The following is a 22825-nucleotide window of genomic DNA, read 5'->3' on the forward strand; positions in this document are numbered from 1 at the left end:
TTAAAATTCCAGGGGCAATCAAGAATGGGGAAAGGAACTGCACTGGATTGTGATGAACCACTGTTCAGGCAAATGGTTACAGAAATAGTCCCGTCTCCATATGTGAAACAACAAGCACATAAAAGGACAAGCACACAAAAACCTGGACCAAACCATTAATTCTTGTAGCACACATACCTTCCAAGGAATCAATGACACACATTCATTTTAAAAAGTTAGGCTGCTACTTGACTTATTTCCCATACCATTCTTATCACTGCTGAGAGTGGTTTAACATTGACAGCACCTGCAATGTCCTCATGTGGCTTTTTTCAATAATTCTTCAGACCAAACCACTGGACTTCATCATCTCAGTGTCAGATGCAACCCCAAAATATGCTGCAAGTCACTATGCAGCATCAGCTGGGGTGAAAGCTATTTAGCATCCCTGGAAGTCAGAGACAAGTATGTAGTGGTGAGATGGGCAGGTAAACAGGCTGCTGCTTTGAACACTTGCAACACTTGCCAGACAACATGAGATGGAGATATTTAGCAGAATGCTTCTTGGAAGGCAGGTTTGTGATTGTGCTAGTATGTCTGGCTCTTTATGCTTGTACTCTTCCTCTGTTTGTTTGAGTAGTGGAGTATCTGTTTCTCTCTTTCCTCCCCCTGCCTGGGTAAAGAGATGTCCCACTGCGAGGACAAACAAGCAAACAAAAATCCCACACTGGTATATTTTCAGATTCATCTCTATGGTCATCCATTTCTGAAATCCAACCTTAAATTGGTATCTCCCATGACATGCTCAGCCAAAATAATAAAATACAGTACCAGTTTTTAATGACAAAAACAGAAACCGGAGGAAGCATGATATATTGCCTGCCCTATTTCTCCACATTATATCTAGTACTAAAGCATCCTTACCTGTGTAAATGAATCTTCCAGGCGTTCCCTTGCAAAACTGCTTAGACTTGTAGGACAATGTGACTTCTACAACCCCTGGGATATGTCGGGGAGGCGTCTGTACACGAATAGCATGAGGAGTAATCAGCTGGAGGAAAACAGAGAAGGGAGTAGAAAGGGAAAAAAGCACTGTTAGATGCTGAACACTTCTTTAATAACACTTTCCTCTCAGATCACAGTAAACAATCTTTGAAACATGTAATTAACCTGTCAATGTTTGAATACAATCTGGATGTAACCCACACAAAAGCCAGTTACTACAATATTTACAAGCGTTCTGCTCCTCAGCCATAACAACATTATTTCTGTTTTCATACATGGCAGGCACTTGCTTCCTAGTACAAGCATTAGCCCTGGTTTAATGCAATAATTTTAGTTCACAGCAGCAGGATGCCTATGTTTACTCAGGTGAACAATGGGGTCATAGCAGTGTCCAACAAATCCAATTGATGATACACAGGTGTGTGAACATGGCACAGCTCAAGCCCAGGCTGAGATTCACTGTGCAGCCCAAGCCCAGGGCTTTTAAATGCACTGGTCCCCAGCTGGCATCCATACCCTTGAAAAGCACCACATGCTGCTGAGTTTTCTATTCATTTTCTGGAGGTATAACGGATTACTGCAGAAATGCAAATCTGGCTTCTGAAGGATGGTGGATCTTTCCTTACAAATGATCAGAGCACTCGAGAGATATATCAAATATAATCATCTAACCAACACTTCCAGTCTGCCTTCGTTGCAATGACTGACACACATCTGATGTGAATTTACATATTAAGAAGTAGACAAACTTAACTTTCTTAGTATTAGGGCTGGAAATCCTGATCATCTTAACATATAAGGTTGGGGTGGGACAGTGCTGCACTTTCCAGGCTCTAGACCATTTTTGCTCTGTCAGGATTCTGGACTGGATTTAAAACATAGTCCCTGAAATTGATATAAGAACCATCTAGGAGTTTTTTTAATTCATGGCAGGTTAGCTCAAACCTCTGCTGCACTCAGAAACTACAGCATTGTACTCCCCATCACTGAAAAGTCCTCACTCATTATGCTGCCTCAGACAAGAATAGGGAAGAGGGGTATGGAGAAAAGCTGCCATGATAGTGTCCAGCAATAAGGATACAGCTCTGGCACACGGAGGAGCGTTCTCCAACTGACTGTGGCACACTAACACATTTCCAGAGAGGCAAACAAGACCAAGACCATAACCAGCCTTGACAGTGAGCAAAGCCATGGGCACCCTGTGCAGACAGTAAACTGCCCTGTGCTGTTGTTTGAATCATTTCAATATGCCTTTTTTTCCCCTTAATAAATAGCTAACTTTATTTTTATTTTTACTAGGAACCAATTATGTCAAAATCATAGCAAATTCTTACCAAAATTTCAGATTTTTAACCAGTTCTCAGTTTAGGGCATAGGACTAAAAAAGCACAGGAGAGTAGTAGCTGTCTGAGAGCCATCTGTGTTACTGAGGGAAATGTCATACACAGTAGGAAGTTCTCCATACATAAAATAAGAAAATTAAAATTGCACCAAGTTGAAGATTAAAACCAAAACTGTCACCATCAAATGCTCCAAAAGTTATTCAGATCCACAGAAGTCATAAGTCATATGGCATTTCAGAAATGATCATGTAGGAATTGATGCCTCCTCGTTTGTGAGCTCCAAAGAACATGTTTTGAGGCACTGCTTTGAAATCATGTGATTTAGAAACTTACTTATTTTTAAAAGAAACCTGTCTTTTTTTTCTGAATTACTCACTCGATCAACTGGGTAAAAAGCAAAACAAAATTAAAAAAAATAACCAAAATACCAACAACCAAACGTCCACAATTGCTTTTACTTTAATTGAATTATCTTACAGTTGGGTTGACTGAGCTTAAAAGTCATGGCAAACTCTCTATATGCCCTCAATAGTAAGGAGGCAGAAAGCACTGCCAAATAGCAATTTATTTCCAGTGCTTTAGACACCTCTCATGTTGGGATGAGCTGCTCGCTAGAAGCATCTAGCTTTCTCCAATGACCCCAGATGACAAGTTCAGACTAGATGCTTAACTGCAGGCAGCCAAACATAGCTGAGATAAATCCCCTCCATAAGTGGTTCTAGTTAACTGGGTGAACTAGCAAGATGGGAAAAGTTTCATGACATTTCTAGAGGGAAAGTATTTGTAAAAACAGCCAAGGATTTCAATAGCAAAGGTTAACATGTTAGTCTTACTACATCAGAATGTGCCTTGTTCCCCTCACCCCCATTCTAGCGTGAGCTACACAGGCAGCTTCTGGTTGTATCTTTGAATTTCCCAGCATTTACTGGTCTGTCACCACTTTAATGTTCTTTAAACATAATTTGTGGCATTTTCCAATACTCATCTTCCCTGGTTCCCAAGAAATGTCTGACCTATTTATGGTCCATTGTTACAGAGAGCTGGGGAGAGTTAAGCAAGTTTCCTGGTTTGTTCTCCACAAACTGTTTGGTTTTCCTTTGTGCGCTGAAGTAAATAAGTTTAACTGCGTTTAAAACCACAAATATACAATAATGTCGCCCACACATTCCCAAAAGATGAACATTATGTCTGAAGTCCTATGGTTGAGGATGCTCAGGATGTATTTTACCCCTCTCTTTTCTAGAACTAAAACTTGGGAGACATACCAGAAGAATACACATGCCTTTTACTTTTGCTTTTTCTCCTTAGCATCCGGCACTGGCCACTGTCGGTGATAGAGTGCTGAGCTAGAAGAACCTCTGGGTCAGCCTTCAGTTCTCATGCACACAAAAAGGAACTGGCTAGCTCAGTTACATAGCAGTAGTCCCCTATATTGCTGTCACATCAAGAAATCGTCTTTAACAGAAAATGTCCTCTTGCACATCAAAACCTGCCTTCAGAAGCCCACCTTTGGTCTTGAAATCTGATTCCCCAGTGCTGCCAGGATCTGTGCTGTGGAGCAGGACCAGCTCTCCCTGTTTTGCAATTTGAATGACCCAATGGATACTACACAAGTCCGGGTACTCCATGCCCACCTATGTCAAATCTGCCCCCAACTTTGATAACTCCAGGATTATGGGATATTCCCTGGCTACATTGTCAACCTGCAGCCTGACCTTGGGGATCTACTCCACCATGTTTTCTCTTCTCACGTTGACATAGCCTGTACCTTATTCAAGGCAGTCTGTCCCATATTTGCATGTAAATCAACTGGAAGAGGTGAGGTATTAGCATCAAGGAATATTAAAAGTAAAGACAACATTCCTGGAAGGCTCTGAGACCCAAACAATTGGAGACTGATAGTTGTGGGGAAGCATCATGACATGTTCACCCTGTTGCTTTTATAGACAGCTGTCATTGCCACTACCAACCCAAGATGTTCTGACCTCAGGTGGGAACTTTTGGTGCATTAACAGCAATCAAAACAATTGTAGCAATGACATGCCAAGAACTAAGAACTTATAAATAGGAGCTGACACACATTTCTGACTGCATTTTAAAAATGTAAATCTTGAGCAAGGCATTAACCTGTGATTTGGACACAAACCCACTGGCCAAAAAATCCCAGATGCAACTTCCTCTTCCATTCCAACTTTTGGCAAATTAAGATCTGGAGCTGGACATAGAACTAGTAACTGGACCCTTTCTCCCAGGGATTTTCAAGCAAATTGGTCTGATACTTGGCGATTGCATTAGCTGTTTGATATAAACTCTTACAGGACAGTTGGGGCATGCTGTGAATTGCATTAAAACCTGAGTTAGAGATCTTCACAATGGAGGGAGGTGCACGTCCTTCAAAATCCAAAACACATTTGAGTGCGTAAAACAAGCCTCTTCCTGTGGTTTGCTAATATATTCTAGACATTCTTGTATGATACAGCATCATTTCACACTCCTCAGAGTGCCAGGTTACTTTCCTTTTTTAAAAGTGACATTTTATAAGGAGATGTCATTAATCTGAGTCACTAGTTTATTTTTGCTTGCTTGAGCTCTGGTTTGTGGTTAGGGAAACGGTGACAGTCATAAATTTAACTTGGACTCTGTGTGAAGAGGACCTAGGACAGGAATGAAGAAATGAAGAAACCCACCAACTGAAGGCAATGACAGTTTTCAGTGAGAACAGGACCCATACAGTACCTGTATTTTAAAACATGACCAATGACTTCACATGCCTCAATTCTGGGGATCTGGATGCTGCTTAATAAGCCTTGGGTTTTTTAAAAATGAGTCAGACCTCCAAAATAAGAATGCAAAAACAGAGACTTCCAAAATCAATAACAAACATAAAAAGCAAAATAAAAAACTGTGTTACAGAATTTGATTCAGCAGCATAAAATAAACAAAATAACCCCCAAAACCAACAAAACCCCACCAACCAAAAAAATCATCTTCTGGTTTTGTGCTGTACAAAGGTAAAAAAATGATGTTTCAGTGCTTCATCTTTTCTTAGTATAAAAGAAAAAGAAGTTGTTTCCAGCTGACTCTGTACAGCTGGAGGAATGTTCTTGGCAGGAAAATGTTTGAAGAAATAGTTCATTTTAAGCAAATATCATGGAATATTTATAAGAAACTAATTTTGTCTTCACAATCATGTATTTGCCCTGAAACTTGACTCTTGGAGTTTCAGCCCCCCAATAAGTGAGACAAACAACAGGGGATTTTTATCTTCATCTCCAATTTGGACCATTAGCAACAATGCACAGACGCAGAACACTAGGTAAAAACCTGCAAATAACAACTCTCTGTGTCTGTGGACTGGACAAACAGACAGGCAGAGCCTATCTGGCAAACAGACTATTTGCTGGGAGTGGCCTGTCCAGATTGAGCATGCGCACACGATATACCAATGCCATTTGTTGGTCAGTTATGAAAGTCCCTTGGAAAAAAGGCATTAGATGGCCCATTTTCCTGTACTCTAAAAATATTGAGGGCTCTCAAAGTCATTTTTATAAAGTAATATGGGAGTTAAGGATTAATTGAACTTACTGGCTTAGGGTATCTGCATTTCTTCACAAAATTAATGTGACAAATTAAGTTTTTATTTAGTTCTCCCTGGCTGAGAAAGGTTGCAATTATGTTAGAGTGTTTACAGCTAAAATATATATTTGAATAATAAATATGTGTTTCAGAAACCATTTTAAACCTCCTTTTTTTAACACAGTCAACTCCATTTCAAGCATATAAATATTTCAATTACAAAACTTGAATACATGTAAAATAAATTAAAAATATATTATTTACATTTCAAATTATTTATAACATTCGCTGCTTGACAGCAACAAACTCACCCTTAAAATGAATATTTTTTTGGCTTTAAACTTTGCTTCTGAACCATGGTAGGATTTATATTTTTAAGTATCCATGCATCTTGGGTATTTACATGGATTTCACTGCAACAAAGTCTGAGTAATATAAAAACTTTATGATAATTATCTTCACAGCACCTTTCCAAAGAAGGTGACTAATCTTATTACTATGTCAGAGAAAGGGAATTGAACTTTAAGCAGATTATGTGATTTGCCCAAGGTCCCATGCAAAGCCTCTGGCAAAATGATGCTTAATTTAAATATTAGACTTCATCCCCCAAACCACCTGCAATTATAACTGAAAGTGAAGCTAGAAAAATCCATGTGGAAACACTGCAAGATTCACTCTTTTTCTTTAGCTTTCCTGCAGCTTAGTTAAAATCATGTTGCGTTTGGATCCATGAAACAACAGGATGAACTTGAGAATTCTTCTTGAATTCAATGACAAAATAACCTGGCCAGGTTCACTCAAAACTGGGCCTGACTGGCTACTCAAGATGAAGCTGCCTCAGGTTTGAAATGGTACTGAAATTCAGATCAGCAGTTCAAGTCTACACCCTACTAAAGGAAAACAGAAATATTCTTCCTGGGGACTGAAAATGCACCAAACATTTTTAGAAGTGGAAAGGCAAATGAAAGAACTCATTTTGTACTTCATAGGTGGCTAGTATGTGCAATCTGAATTATTTATAGATCACTATTATTTAGGGATCACTCAGACAGCTCATGCATTTTTGCACGTTTGTCTGCTTCTTTTCGAAAGATTTTTTTTTCCCCCCATAGGATTTTCTATTTCTCTCATAGGTTATGAAACTGAGAAGCAATTCTGTAAGTGAAAGATAGTGAAACAGCTCTCACCCAAAGCCGACTTGCAACTGTGAACGTTACAGCATTCACAACAAACAGACTGGCTTTGGGTTGGACCCCCTCTAACACTATTCATTTTATGACAAGGCCTTGCAACCACCAGCAACATTTTGACCACCACTCACTCTCCTGAGATTAGAAATTGCCAATTAATGGCCTCCACTGATAAATAGAATAAAAATTTATAATGAAAGATCCAAGTCTGCAGTATCAAAATCAGAGCATTTTCCTCCCAGCCTCTTCACTTTTCCCTGTTAAATGTCTGTAGCCATAATGGCTTTAATCCTAACACACAAAATGCTTACACTGGACCCAGGGGGCACTTTCATGATCACATAAGGGCTTCAGAATAGGGCTCATTTAATATATCTCCTTTTCCGGAATGCCCTTTCATCCACACTTGTTCTCAAGTGGAAGGATGAGAAAGGGAGAGGGAGAAAGAGAGGGAGGGGGGAGAAAGAGAGAACAGTGAAGCCCACGAAGGATGTTAAGAGAATACTCTTCATATGGAAAAAATGCTGCCATATGTGCAATGGAATCAGTAGGGGGAATGTGCTGGATATGAATTAATATAGATTGTTGATTTAATATTTACAGGATATAATATAAAGCATCAGATGATCCTCATGTAAGGTAAGCATTGTACAGCTACTTCAGAGATACTATTTTGTCTGTTAGTGTGTTTGAGTATTGAAATAATGAAAATAACAATTTGTTATAAAACCTCAAAAATACTTTTGGAAAGCCATAAATGTAAAACATGAACCTTTCCCTGGAGCTGCCTTCCTGTGCCAGTGAAGCCAGTGGGAACTCTGCCCTGACTTCTATGGCCCTGAACACTGGAAGTGGCTGTTCAGATGCTGCTTTCTACAGGCTTTTGGGGAATATCAGACTCCACATTTATTTATGTGTCTGGAGAAGAAAGGATTTAAGAAACTGGGAGGAAGAGGTACCGCAAAAAATGGCTAAGAATCAAAAAAGGGGACACTGTGAAACTAGAGGACCCCACGAGGTACGATGAACCTGTACTTTCCACTGTGGATACAACACTGTGTATTCGGTTGCTATTATGAAAATGATGCTTACACCAAGCACCTGCACTTTAAGGATATGCTATTTATAAGCACTGAATTTCTGCAATCTCCACCTCACTGAGGTGCAGCTACAAGCAGCCAGTTTCCCTGGAAAGCAGGATCACCTAAACGTTTGTTTCCTGTGGGCCCTTAGCTATTGTGCTAAATGCAGAATTATTCACACAGGCATTTATCCTTCCCGTTTCTTGGAATAAAAGACACTGAACTAAATTCAGGGGCAGCGAGAGGAGATGCAAATCCCCTGGCTTATAATGGATTTCTGCCACAGGTAAATTTGACTAATTATTTTCATAAAACTGAATGAGGAAAGGATTCACATCTCAACATTTGCTGCTGATTTAGCATGTGGCATAAAAAAAGGACAGGCTAGCTGTAAGCTAGACAAAGCTATTAGACATTACCGTTCAGACAACACCTACCTCACTCCAAACCAGCATGGTGCCGAATATGACCTGTAACCCATCAAAGAAATTGTCTCCTATGATGATGACAGTGGCACCTCCTGTAGTCCATCCTTCACTTGGACTGATGGCTTTGATACATGGTGTAGCTGCTTTTCAACACACATGAAAAAGAGAAGTATTCTGCTGTTAGAACCAGATTTTAATGACAGAAGGCTAGAGAAAAAATAAAATAAAAGGAGCTTTCATTCCCCCCCCTTACTAACACAAAGATTTCAGCAATCACGTTCTTTCTAGTACACATGCATGACCTCAAACTCTATCTTTGGAAGTATTTTCTCTCAATTAATTTCTGTTTGGTTTTGTTATCTGCATTGAAAAAATTAACTTTTTTAAAGCCCAGATTTACAAAAAAAAATAAAAAAATCACAGCATGATGGGCAGAAACCAACTGGAAATCAGGACAAATCCCTATTTTTATTCTGCATGAAAAGTGCAATTCCTGAGTTAAATCAGTCTTCAGTGAGCTTGCTTTGTTATCCATCATAACCTAAATTCATCATTCAAATCCCATAAATATTATGGAAAATATTGACTAAATAAAAAAGTGTGTAACCGTCAGGAATTCTTTAACTGTTCTGCAATCAGATCCAGGTTGTTTTACTACTAAACCACCCTGCTCTGCTTAATGCTTTGGCTACGACAAACCCAAACCAAATCCCACAACCTTGCCATTGAGTGATTCCAATTATGTTGCATCAACCAGACAGTTAAGAAGCAGGTGCCATGATCACAGAGTCTGTACCCACTTTTACTAGTCACTTTCTTGGTACTACATGTACTAAATTCTTCCCAAGGGGATGCTGAAAACTCAAGACCTGTTTCAAGTCGTAAGCTCAAATCTTGGTGTAAGATCTTCTGGTATAAGACTATCTAAGCAGAAGCACGCTTGACTTCACATATTGATGGGATAGGGCAACAAAAACATCCACATATTGATTGTCCTCCTCTGCAGTACTGGGGTACATCAGAATTTAACTGTGGTGAAGCAATGGGAATAACATTACTATAAACTGACCAAGACAAAAATCCCTTCATACTCTCAGCTGTAGAGTTTCAGGGTAGTCATACAGATCAATGTAAAGACGCAACTCCATCCCAAGTGCCACCAAGTTCTCTGTGCTAATACAGTATGAGGTATAAATATGACACCACTGCCATTAGATAACATTTTAAGTAAAGCAGGTACTTCAACAATTTCATTGGCCATGAAAAAAGATTCTTTCAGGAAGGGCAAAACTCTCCCAGTAAATCTCAGTGCTGGAAAGAAAGATTTTTTTTGGTATGAACCGAGAGAAGAGGCTGCCTCCACTGAAAACACAAGAAGGGCTGACATTGCCCACACTGATTCTGCAATGTCAATCAGCAGGAGTTCATTAACTGCATATGTGTACCTGCATATATACCTCTTTCTTTGGGGTTGCTGGCATGGGCTGTGAACTGTGAATTGCCACTTGGTTGAAAGGCTGGTTGAGCTGTTACTTTGGTTTGTAACTTCGAGTGTTTGATGATGTACTCAAGGGAGAACACTTCATCAGGTAAGGATTTACCAGGAGGAGAGGGGTGTGAAAGCCACCTACATTAACACCATCCAGGACAACACCCTTGCACCTGTGAATTACTTAATGGTATCCCTGCCCTATATTCTTCTAATTGTAAATTAATTTACTTTTAACAGTAAAATAATTCACTCACAGAAGCCTTTAAAATGCTCCAGACATAAAGTGCTAAAGAGACCCTGTGAGTATTTTGTGACCTTATGGTGGGTTGGAACCAATTGCAAGAGTGGTGAGGCTGGTGAGAAGCTCCTTCCTCCCAGCCTCTGGGCAGGGTGGGTGTGGAGCTGGGAAGCAGGAGGGAGCTGGAAAGGGAGCTGTTGATTCATCCTTAGCAGTGAGTGTTTCTGTAGGCACTGCTACAGACTCTCACTACCAGTGATGGAAGGCATGCATGAGGAGCAAACACACCCTGTCCCTACCTACTGAAGGTTGCAAGTGTCAGGCACAAACTTTTCCACTACTTAAGCTGATGGGGATGCCAGCTCCAGTGAAAAACACAAACACACATAGGCAGAAAAAAAATCATTACCCTACTCCAAACTTGGCAGAGCACAGGCATTAACTTCTACATGAGCTAACAAAAGAAACATCCTAACATTACCATCATGAAAATGTAGCGCACACACAGAAGTAACTTCAATATGTTTAGTTTGGATTCAAGTTACTTGTATAAAACTGTGCATAAAAACCATTGCAAAGTCCAAAACCAAATGCTTTCCTTTCAGGCGAGCCCATAGCAAGGGATTTACAGTGAAAGCAGCTTTTCAAAATGCCATCCAGCCATTTCACAGAATCAAGCTTTTTCACAAATAAAAATTAAAATCACTTCCAAATTACACCCTTTCCAGTATTTCCAGTTGATTGTGGACACACACCCCCCACAATAAAACCTGAAGATAATCAGTTTCCCATGTGTCAGAGAACGAGCTACTTTTCTCAAAGACTACAAGCAACTTTTTTTTTTTCCCAAATACCAGTGAATAAAAACTGTTTGAGACTATAAGCCATTAACAGAAAACATATGCAGGTTTCACCGAAAGGGTTGTCAAGCATTGGAACAGGCTGCCCAGGGAAGTGGTTGAGTCACCATCCCTGGAGATATTTAAAAGACATGTAGATGTGGCACTCAGGGACATGGTTTATTGGTAGGTTTGGCAGTGCTGGGTTAATGGTTGGACTTGATCTTAAAGGTCTCTTCCAACCTAAGTGATTCTATGATTCAAAATTATAAATTCAATTAACTTCAACAATGAATGCAAGATACTGTTCTGCAGTTACAGGTCCCCAGTAAAGAGTAAGCTATTATCTCCTATTATGATGTTCTTTGCAGCACCTACATTGCACTCAGGGGCGCAAGGTGCTGCGCTGTCTGTGCTGCTTCACGTGTTCTATACATGTGTGTGCTCAGTATCAAATAATGCCAAGTCCCATGGCAGCCAGGGGGACTTTGAGCAGAAACTCAGGTCCTTCTGACCTGAAGTCAGGTCCTTCTGAACTGTGGCTGTTCACTGGGACACTCTTGCCCACAAAATCAATGTAACCACCCACATGTGTAATGTTATACATTAATTTTACCAAGGAATTAATTTAATAAATTAATTTTGTTAATTAAATATGTAGCTATTGTGCTGAATCAGTGCCTCACCAAAACTCCTGACATACCTGAGGCCAAAAAGCCAGGACTTGGTGGCTTAATAAGCAGTGCAGGTTGGTATCCTTTGCAGGCACTGAGAAGCAGCATAAGTGCTGTGCATTCCAAAAAGATTTCAGGGCATTATTTTCCCTTGTAAACAGTCACAAAGACCAGTGGACTTCCCAGCTTTCCCCACACAACTTAGTTTAAAATGCAAGTGTCTGTAAAGACTGGAAGGGCTGCAGGGCAGTGCTGCCCCACAAGGGAGGCTACACTGAAGGCTGCATCCCAAGGAAGCCCAAAGAGACGTACTGAGGGAGGCATCCAGACTGCTACCTGTTTTTGAAGGCACAAAAGCATGTTTATATAATGACATGTTTGCAACTGCCAGTGTCGTTTGGGACTTTGGTCTTACTAAAACCTCGTCCTTCCCAGGCACTTTCCTTGGAGCACAAGGAAGAAGCGTGGAAGAATTGGGTCCCATTTGCCAGCATCACCACAGGTAACACTTGGAGGAGAGCAAGGCAATGACCTCAGCTCTATTTATGCCCCTGGTACAAATGTCTGGCCAGCTCAGGCCCTCAGCTCTTCATACTTCTTCTGTTAATCATTTGGCAAGTTTCAAAGTGCTGTCTGGAAGGTGTTTACTTCTGTGCAACCCTAGAAAAACAGAGCTAGGCAGAATAACCTTTTCACTGAAGACCTTGATTTTTCTACATTTTGTTTTGGTCACAAGAGAAACAAAAATACACCGCATTTTTCTGCAGAATGCAAAGTTCCAGAATTTTTATCTGGAATTAACTATAACATTAATATTTCCAAGAAAAACAAAATATTTTGTTTGAAAATATTTTCATTGCACATGCTCTTCTGTGACACCAGAGCATCATTTCTAAAATGGTGTTTTCAAAGCAAATAGAAAAAAAGTTACGTAAAATCTAAGTTTTTCTGTAGAAAAAGAGATTTTAGCTGAAGTATGAATCTTCACTGACAAAAAAATGCGGTGAAGGACTCTAGACCAGTTGCAATAAAGGCAATGAAGTGTACATGATTGATAACATGAACAGACTTTAAGTCCAGAGAAGAATTATAATAAGAAAAAAGAATAATTATACACTCTTACGCATACGAATATTTTCATTTCTGTTAATGAACTGCTGGCAGCCAACTACAACCAGAACCAAAATGGTTTGGTAGCCTAATGGTCAGCTCATTGGCACGACAGCATTACATTTGCTGCATCTTTTCAGAGCAGTCATTGGACTGAGGGAAAACTAAATATTACCCCTAGAACTGCAGGCATGGACCTTGCAGCTCCTTGCTGAAGGTGATGTGGCTACATCCTCAACCTGCTGAAATGGCCTAATGGTTATGAGTTGTAATGAGCTGTTCTCCTTCTTTGCATAATATCAAGGCAAATCAGTGTTAACATCTGACATGTTTCATTGCTCTGTTCCTGTGGTTTGAGTTAACAGATGTTAGAGAGAGGCACTAGAACCCCAAATTTATCAAGGCCAATAGGAATTTTGCTTTCAAAGCTAAGGTCTCTATCAATAAATTTTAAGGATTTATGAGCAAAACCATTAATGACTTTCAAGGGAAACAATGTTCTTTGAAATCTTCATCTTTTCTCAGGATACACGTTGTTAAAATCTGATCACCCTCGATACAAAGGATGGTAGGTACAAACTTCAGCACATGGGTAGCAAAAAGGTAAAGTTTTTGCTTGTGTGCTGTGCGTGCCAGTGTGTTCCTGTGTTCCGTACTCCCCTAGCTACTGATATAGAGGGGATTTTTCTTCCTTCAAACTGTGACAATAAAATGATTACCCCGCCACAGTTTAGCATAATGGTTCAGAAATGCTCGTGGCATATTGCAGAGTTAAAGTGGAAATTATTAGGTAGCTCTTCTTTGTTATAATAATGATCACTCCACAAATAAAAGCTCTTCTCCCAAAGGTACTGCAAGGCACAAAATGCTAATTCTGAAGATTATGTGTGCGCTTTTATTAAATATTACTATGCCCTGTCTGTTTGAGGGCTTCAGTGCTCTGATTGTTTTATGAGTGCCATGTTAATGTCAGCCCCATCTTGCTAGCAGCAGGCACACATTTTAGCTTTTGTATGAGAGTTGATCAAAGGCCACGTGCTGAGGGAATTGCTGAGAAAACACGGACAAGAGATAAAAATCTAACAGATTAATTGGTTTAAATTTCATTTCAGGGCGTTGAACTTTGGCTCAGGACACTAGTACTACACTACCAGTCAGGGCCTAATTACCACATTTCCAATATGCCTCTGAACAATGCTTGGAAGGGAGAATAACAGTACTAATAATACTAATAACAATAACAATAATAATAAAGCAACAGCAAATATCTCCTCATAGCTTCTTGTACATGTTTAACAGCTAACTCTGTGCACAGGCAATTGCACTAGGAAATCCCTCTCCCCCACATCACCATCCATCTGCCTCCTGAGCATTTCTGTTTGCCTCAAATAGCACCTGAAGACATAAGAAATAGCAGATGCCCTCGGGAGCATCGAACATATGAATTTACAGAATCAATGAGCTACTGATTCAAGTCCCTCACAAACACACACTAGACATCTCATATTCTTAATTAGGGACCTGCATTTATAAACAGAGATAGCATTTTATCCTCCAACAGAAATGATCTATTCCACTGACAAAAAACAGAGGCCAGAGGAAAAACAACATATTTACCAGAAAGTTTATGGGTGGCCTTGGCATAAGGGTTAATTGAGCTTAGAGGTAAACGTTCACTGAGGTGAATTAGTGGGATGCACAGCTATCAGCAGGGCTCTGGGACTGCTCTTATTTAGCTTCTGAAACGTATTTGCTCTATGATTAATATCCAGTTTGTGCTGGTGACTGTAAGAATGACCTCGCCTGCAGTTTTTATCATGAAGTGTGGTTTCATCCTCCATTATTCCATAGATGAGGCTCAGACAACAGTTGCTGCATCACAACAGGAGTTTAAATGATGGGGTACATGCTTTAATTTTTCTTCTCTTTAAGGGCATTGTGACATGCATGGATTGTTGCATAAAGGCAGTTAAAACTGGGAGCTCAGAGGAGCAGGGGATTTATGTCTCACCTTAGAAGAAGTACTGAAAATCTCTAGAATTTAACTTAATTTTCTTTTTTTTTTTCTTGGGTAAAAACTAATTCCAGGCTAAATATATAAATGAGCCACAGATTAACCCACAGCTTATGGGGCTGATCTTGCAACCTGTTAAATGCTTTCGCCAAACTACCAATTTCCAGAATATCAAGACAAATCAGTGTTAAGCACTCAAAACCATGACTTATTGAAGATGTGATTCAACAAACCACTTCGGTAAGTGCTTAAAAACCCATCTGAAGAAGTTGCAGAAGGAACTAGATTTTTAAAGATATTTGGGCAGGGCAGGCCAGTGCACAACGCTGCCAAGAGCTATTTAGTGTATATGGAACTGGGGTTTCCCATTCCAAAAATACACTTTGGTTACATACAGACCACCCTGTGCAGTGCTGAGCTCATTCAACCTGACACAAGAACTGGCAGCAGCAAAACCAGCATACTAATGTTGATATGCCAGTTTCAGGCACTGAGCTGCTATATCTGCTCAGTGTAGAGTCAAACGTAGCAACAACTCAATGCTAACCCTAGGATTTCTACAGCATGTTTATATCATCCGGTGTAGATCTTCCCTCAGGTACCTCATAGCTATTGAAATCACATAGAGTTTATGGCTGAAGAAGACAGTGCCCAGGAATGGACTGCTCCTCAATTCCTTTCCCACAGAACTCTAGAGCCAAAGGTGTGCAGCACTTGCTGGTATGCTCAAGGCCTTTTTGATCACCATTTTAAGTTTGGCAAGGTATGTTTCTCCTTAAAGGGTGAGAAAAATATTGTTTCTTCCCTTCTTGAATTACAGATTTAGAGATGTTATACAGGGAGGAAGGGTTATTTCATTCATTATTTGTTCCACATTAAGCACCTTTAAAGACTGATTTTTGTCATGGGGGAGAGTGAATTTTTTCAGAACTGAAAATTATCATTTTTCCCAAATTTGCCAGTTTGAGTGAATAAATCAAATATCCAAGGGTTTGGGTTTTTTTTTCCCTAAAATAATATTCTCATTCCCAAGAAGCAGCAATTGTTATCATTTGCTCACCTACTTTGAGTGTGCTGAAAGGGTGAACCCAAACATGTTGTGTCCCCTTGCAATGACACCATTCCCAGTCTAGTGTGTGGAAGCATTGCCGGAGCCTTATCCAGCACAAGCAACTGAAAGCAACTGCAGTTTCTGAAACCAGCCTAGATGGGAAAAGTCCACAAGACCAGCTTAAAGAGTTAGTCACAGACACTTCAGGGAAAGGGAATGTGGCAGAGTTTTTACACATTGTACTGGAGCATTAAATCTTTACTCTTAAGCTAAACAATGCATTTGCTGTTTATCTTAGCAAAGTGATGATCTTCCTGCTTTCCTTTTTCATATCACAGCCTGCACTCTCTCCTATTCTCTCCTGACAATAAGCAGCTGCTGTGCAGGAAACAGGGTAACAGAGGTTTCCCTCTCAAGGAGATAACTCATGCAGTTTTATGCAACACAGGCATGAGGATGTGATGCCCCACTCCCCCTTCCCAGCTCTCTCCTTTACAGCATCTTGATATTTGGGACTTATCATTTGTGAGCTTTAAATATTACAGCACCCCTCCAAAAATGGCAACCTCCTCCTGGGTTCTTCATGACATCTGCACTGGGTGAAATCACTGAACCAAAAATATACATGCCGTGCAATCCCTCCAGGTTGGGGGAAGGGAGGGAAGGTTGCCTTTGTTTCTGTGTTCAAGTAGTGAAATTAAAGGTATTGGCTGTGGTTTTCTGCCTAACATTTTAGATGCTCAGTTCCCATTAATGAGAATTGAAAATGCAAATTATTTGGGATAATATTCCACTTAGAATCAATACTTAATCCAGTGTTTCTCTTTTAGCCTTGCTGATGCCTCAGCTAGCAAAGTTACGTTTCATGGAGTCCTCTGTATTTCTCTTCCCTTAATGATTTCCAAAGCTCTCAGTTGTTGATCACTGTCTGAAAAAATGATTGCATGGAAAAAGAAGGCAATCCAGAATAATGAGAAATGTGTTACAAAAAAATAATCTGCTGTGTATTTTACTTAAAACATTTCCATAAACCCAACAATTTAATTACCTGTGTATGACTGCAAGAAATGCATTTTCACTCATTCTTTTAAACCCTTTCGCATCACAGAAGAAGTTGTGGGGGGTTTGGGCTTGTTTGCTTTTTTTCCTTTAGGAGGCACCTCCTGCTTTCCAAAAATTAATAAAACAGTAAGAGCCCTCAGTATCTCACGGCAAGCTGGTAAAAGTTGACCTCCAAAAGAAATCTGTCATGTTCGTTTGGCAAATAATAAATTACTTAAGAAAAATGCAATGTTGCAAAAACACTTAAAAATTTGGTTTATTTCACTATATTAGGTCAGCCAAAACAATACATATATAAGTAATATATATTATTATTGAAAAAATATATACATACTTTGTATATTTTTTTACTTTTTCAAGAAGTCTAACAATTTTAGTGTGATTTTTTTTACATATGTTCTGGCATTTTATTTCAAGGAAATTTATAGCAGGTTTTAAGCTATAATTTTTACATTCATTATTTCTGCCCCAAGTTGGAAGATTTTCATTTTGAGTCAGACATAAAGAAACTGTTGTGGGTGCCTCAGACAAACATAGGACTCTGCCTAAACCAATGCTCAGCACTAAAACTCTGCTCCAGCATTGATGCAGTCTCTGTTATCTCAAAGCAATTTGGTTGCACACAGGATATATACACATTGGGTCAGGAGGAGAAACAGCACATCCAAGAACATCACAATAAGGTGGCAGTGCTTCCAGCTCCGCAGCTGGGGACAAGTTTGCTTGGACCCAAGCACCAGATCAGTGACTGTTGCAGCACGCCCTCCTCCCTCAGGGATACACAGGCACATTTTGACCCCAAGAAAGACAACTGCTTTACTTTGGACCCCTAGATTATGGCACCTCAATCTCTTCACTCCTTCCTCCACCCCATGGGGCCGCTTGCAAAGGCACAGGAAGAGTGTTCCTGAAAGATGGGAAGCCAAAGGCAGTGGCATGCAGGGGACTGCGGTGTGGTATACACATGGGATTGCACTGGTTTATCTGAACGTGGGGTTTAAAAGTTTTTTTAGTAAAACAAAAAAATCTTATATGCTTCCCACATTTCAATTTCAATGGCTTCCTACTGATTTAACTTCCGCTGATGAAGTTATAGAGCCAGCTAAGCCAATATGACTATTTTAAAAACAATAAGCAGGTCCAGAAAGGAGACTGCATCTGTTTAAGTGCACTGAAGTTTAAAAATAGTCACACTGATGCAATTTCTGTGTGAGGATGAAGACAACCTTGCGAATGGAAGCCCAAAATGTGTAATATAAATCAACCCTAAAAATTTGTCAAAACAAACATCTCTGCCTAGCTTGCATACCCCAAAAGCTACTTACTTTAACTTATTGGTCCTTCAGTGCTGCTAACCAAGATCCTGAACTAGTAAAGCATTTCATAGGATGGAACAAGTCATTTGCTTAATGTTAACACTGGTTTACTGTTCTGCTGAATCCCAACCTATCAGAAGGGCAGTGGGTTCTCTTTTTAAATTCATGCTTTTTTTCACTGTCACCCTGGTCTCATTTTCTATCTTTCATTTTCTATCAGTGCCTTAAAACTGTAAATACAGCAATTTTCTCTAGAATCAGAGCATAAGACTGGATAAAAGCTCCTAAAGCACAGCATCCCATCCCTGCAAAGTGTGAAAAACTGAGCATCTGGAGCACAAGAGCAGCCAGTCCTCTTGTTCAGATGTATGCTGGTATGTTATAGCCAAACTGGCCGGGTTTGGCCAATGATATATATAGGTACTGTATCTAAACAGTACAGTATCTATGCACCTAGTTCAAACTCAATCTAAATTCTCACTCCCCCAAACTAAACATCAGTATCAATTACAGTTTTATGTAATCTTGCACTATCACAAAGAAAAAAAACAGAACCCTACTTCTCCTGAATCAGTTAAAACCTCCACTATATTATATATATATCATATAGCGCAACAATCAGACGTTTGCTGATATGGATTCTACAGCAAACAAAGAATTTATTTTATCCTTACAAAAGCAAGAGCCCCAACCAAAATTAATTTTTAGCTGCAGTCTCTTTGTTCAGCAGAATTCAGAAAGTCTGCCCACAACAGAGAGCTCGCAGTAACCATCTTTCAGAAGCAGAAAAACCAGCATGGAAACACAAAGCAGTTGTGGCAGGGACAGGGAGTCACTGTAATCCAGTTTCTTCAAGGGAAATTCAAGTACCCTAAGAGTTCTTATTCCTCATCTGATTTCTCTCACAAATCACAAGCTGCTCTCTAATGCAATTTTCTGGAGTCTGAGAATCATAAAGTCAAATACAAACAAGTCTAGTGGAAAATGTGTGGCGCTAATCTTGGCCTCCGTTGTATTTTTAACAGGCGCTGAATTTGTGCGCCGGATTATCCAGATGGCCATACAGGAATCATCCTGATAGGATTAAATCTTTGTGCTGAACTCTGCTCCATCTGTTCTCAGAGGTTTGCCTATTGCTATTGGAATACGAATGTTCAGCCTGTGTCTAGCACCATGACTAAAAGCGCTGTTTACCACATACACACACACACACATATGTATATGGGCACACACATATCCTTGAGTACTTGATTAGTAATGTGAGATGAAGTTAGCCTGAAGTTTACCACTATAGGAACATATTGGTTTTATTATTCATTTGAAGAACAAAGTATGCAATATCTAAATTCAAACAAAAAAGCTTTTTTGTTGTTGTTCTGGGACTTGTTCAATTCATTAAACCATAATACTGCCATAAATTTATAGATGAAGGCATGACTAAACATAGAGCAGCAAGGCTCTTCATCTTTGAAATCTATTAGTGTACAAGAATGTATGACACAATCGCACTTTGAAGATACCATGGTTAAATATTTCAGATCAAAACAGCCAACAACAAAACACATGCGTGCACAGAGTTGGTAGCTGTTATTTGCAGCTCAATCTAGTCACAGGCCAAGAACAAAAAAGTAATACTCAGTCCTAGTAAAAGAAAGGCTTATTCCCATTGCTTTCTGCTCTTATTGCCTATTAATGACAGTCTTCTGCATTCATTGTTGCAGCCTGCCAGATGCAGCAAAGATCCATATTCATCATGTGCAAAAATTGTGCTCAGGCTGTCTCCATGACAGGTTACACAGAGCTGCCAACAGAGACACCAAGGTCCAATGGATGGCCTCAGGTTTCCAGGCCCTGGGCCAAGGGAAAGGGTAGGGAATCTGGTTCTTCTGTAAGAAAAGCATCCCAGTGATCAAAAGGTTTACCTAAATTGCTGTCCTGGACAGAAATACACTACAGACTTATGACTACCTGGGATGAAGGAGGTGGATGAGAAAAATTAAAAAACACAATGCTGCTGCTGCTATTATTATTAGTAGTAGTATTAGTATTATCATTATCATTATCATTATTGCTGCTGTAGAGGTTTGATTCAGGAATGCAACATGATATTCAGCCCATGTTTGTGATGGCAGTGGGACAGCAATGGAGGCAACGTAACCTGAACTGCATTTCAAGCCACAGCCCTGATTGCGTTGCAAAGACTGAGACCCCCTTGTCTCTCCTGTGCAGTGTCTTTCAGACTGTTTCTTCCTCTGTTCTTTGTGCTGCTCTGAATGCAGGGTCAAGCACCCCCTCCCACCCATTTAGGCTTTACTTGCAAAAACACAAGCATAAAAATATATTTATAGTTCATAGTATCTGTCCAGCAATGACACCACATAAAACCAGCACGCTGAAAATCTGAGGAGTGAATACTTTGGACTCAAGCCTACAAAAGCTTAGAGAAGTTGTTCTTTCAATGTGTCTGATAAAGTCATGCTATGTTTTTATTTATTTATTTAGGGCCATATTCAGACCACCTACCAAAGGCATTGCAGCACGTAAGAAGTCAGACTCCAGCTCTGACTGAGTCAGTCTGCCTAAATTAGGATCCTCTTTCTGCTATACAGTGAACGGGGACGGGCAGACACCTTTGGAAGCCTGGAGGCCTGGGAGTTCCACGCTGGCTCCCAAAAGTACCAAGGGGCCTCGGCAAAATGATACTATAGGGAGGAGGTGCCAGAAACAACCCCATGAAAACTATTTGGCAGCTGATACTGAACAGGCACCTGACTCTGGGCTTTCCAACAGGCACCTCTGCTCAGGCTCGGGGCTGAATAAGGAGGCAACACAATCCCAGGAAAGGGATAATTTTCCCCAAAGGGCCCCTAATCAGAGCTGCTTTACCCTTCAGTGCCTCAAAGAGCCAAACTGGTCAGAAATCCTCCTTCCCCCTCTTCAGCTCCTCAAAAAGCTCAGGAAGTTGGGCAATGCTCTCACCTGAACGTACCGCAGCAAAGCGCTGTGACCTCAAACCCCAACCCACAAACTAAAGCTGCAGCTGGAAAGACGAGCAGTGTTGCGGTCAGGGCTGCAATTCACCTCCAAGTGCTGGCCTTCCCGCTCAGTATGGATAAGGTAACACCAAACCTATGAATTCCATATGCAAGCCAGGTTTTCAGTGAACAGCAACACAAGCTGCCTGTTCAGTCTCCAACAGCAGGGGAGATCTAGCACGTCTGCTGGCATTTCACAATCCAAAAGGGACCTCTGCGGGAAACACACTTTGCTTTTTCATGAGATAGATATAGAACCTCTAAGAGAGATGCTACAAAACCATAATATATGGTATTAACCAAACATAATTAATTTTGAATTTCTTTATACTCTCGTTGCTAGCAGACACTTTAGCAGTAGTACAGTAAAAAGCACACAGGCTCCCATAGCATTTGGGACCAGAGTTTTGGAAGAACCCAGCTATCCATTGGTTCCAGTATGCATCTAATGGAATTGTCAAGGTACCTGCAGACAGGCACTGAAATTCTGTAGCCGGAGTTTTAAAAACCCCACTAAATACCTGCCTGCAGCTTTAGGCACCTTGGTGCTTCAAGGGTTTGGCTTTAGGTCCAAGAACTGCTGAAAAGATTGCTTTGGGTACCTATGCTTTTGGGTGACCATTTGACTCAGAAAAATGGATCAGAAGTTCAGAAACTCCTAAATATTCACTTCATGAGGGACAGTATCTTGTTACGTACCTCACAGCGTACCTTAATTTGCAGATCTGAATATTTGAATTACCCTTGAGAAAGAAATTTGAACTGCTAAATTTCAGACAAGTTTTTCATAAATTCTTGATCTTTTTAACAAACTTCCTAACCCTATTCATTTTGCTCAATGAGGTCATAAACCAGCAGTGCTTATATTACAGTCACTTTCACACTAAAGATTTGGTTTGTCACAAAGAGAACTATAAACTCCTGGAATGAAGGTGGGAAGCAGAAAGCACTAATTGTGACACACAAAGCTTTCTGGTTATGCTCAGCAAACAGTTTGGGTTGAGATTTTAAAAAACACTTTATGAAGTTGCACTACTGACCTAATGAAAGCACACTTTTTACAATGGCATACACTCCTGAAAATCTTGTATTCTGGATTTGGGCCAAACACAAAGCCTGTCTCCGTTCCAGTATCAATTATTAGTAGTTTATTTTTATTCTCTACTACTAACGTTAATAATTTTCAGATGGCAACCCAGATTAGAATAACCACTCCAAACATCCCACTCTGGTGGTTCCATTTTCTGCATCAGTTTCCAGGTTTATGCTTTTAACTCATTTCCTCAGACATGGAGGAGCTTTGTCAAATACTCATTTTCTTGGGGAAACCCTTGGCACAATGGATAGTAAGAGAGAGACTTAAATGCTCACACTGGTCTTCTCTCAGTTCA

At 40.1% G+C, this 22825-nt stretch overlaps 1 protein-coding gene across 9 annotated transcripts in view; it reads right to left on the reverse strand.

The window, feature by feature from the left end:
* Nucleotides 1-22825, reverse strand: part of EBF1 (EBF transcription factor 1) — a 279371-nt gene that overhangs the window by 62785 nt on the left and 193761 nt on the right. For 5 of the 9 annotated variants that reach the window (XM_062607527.1, XM_062607525.1, XM_062607531.1 and 2 more), the window contains exons 9-10: nt 8613-8746; nt 904-1030 (exon numbers count right to left, since the gene is read on the reverse strand). In XM_062607527.1, coding sequence (XP_062463511.1) covers nt 904-1030; nt 8613-8746 — 261 coding nt within the window. The remainder of the gene's footprint in view (nt 1-903; nt 1031-8612; nt 8747-22825) is intronic. The other 4 variants (XM_062607528.1, XM_062607526.1, XM_062607532.1 and 1 more) reach the window with 1 other exon arrangement.

This window comes from Pezoporus occidentalis, unplaced genomic scaffold, assembly GCF_034315485.1.
Source record: "Pezoporus occidentalis ecotype Australia unplaced genomic scaffold, CSIRO_AGI_Poc_V1 ctg124, whole genome shotgun sequence".
NCBI lineage: Eukaryota > Metazoa > Chordata > Aves > Psittaciformes > Psittacidae > Pezoporus > Pezoporus occidentalis.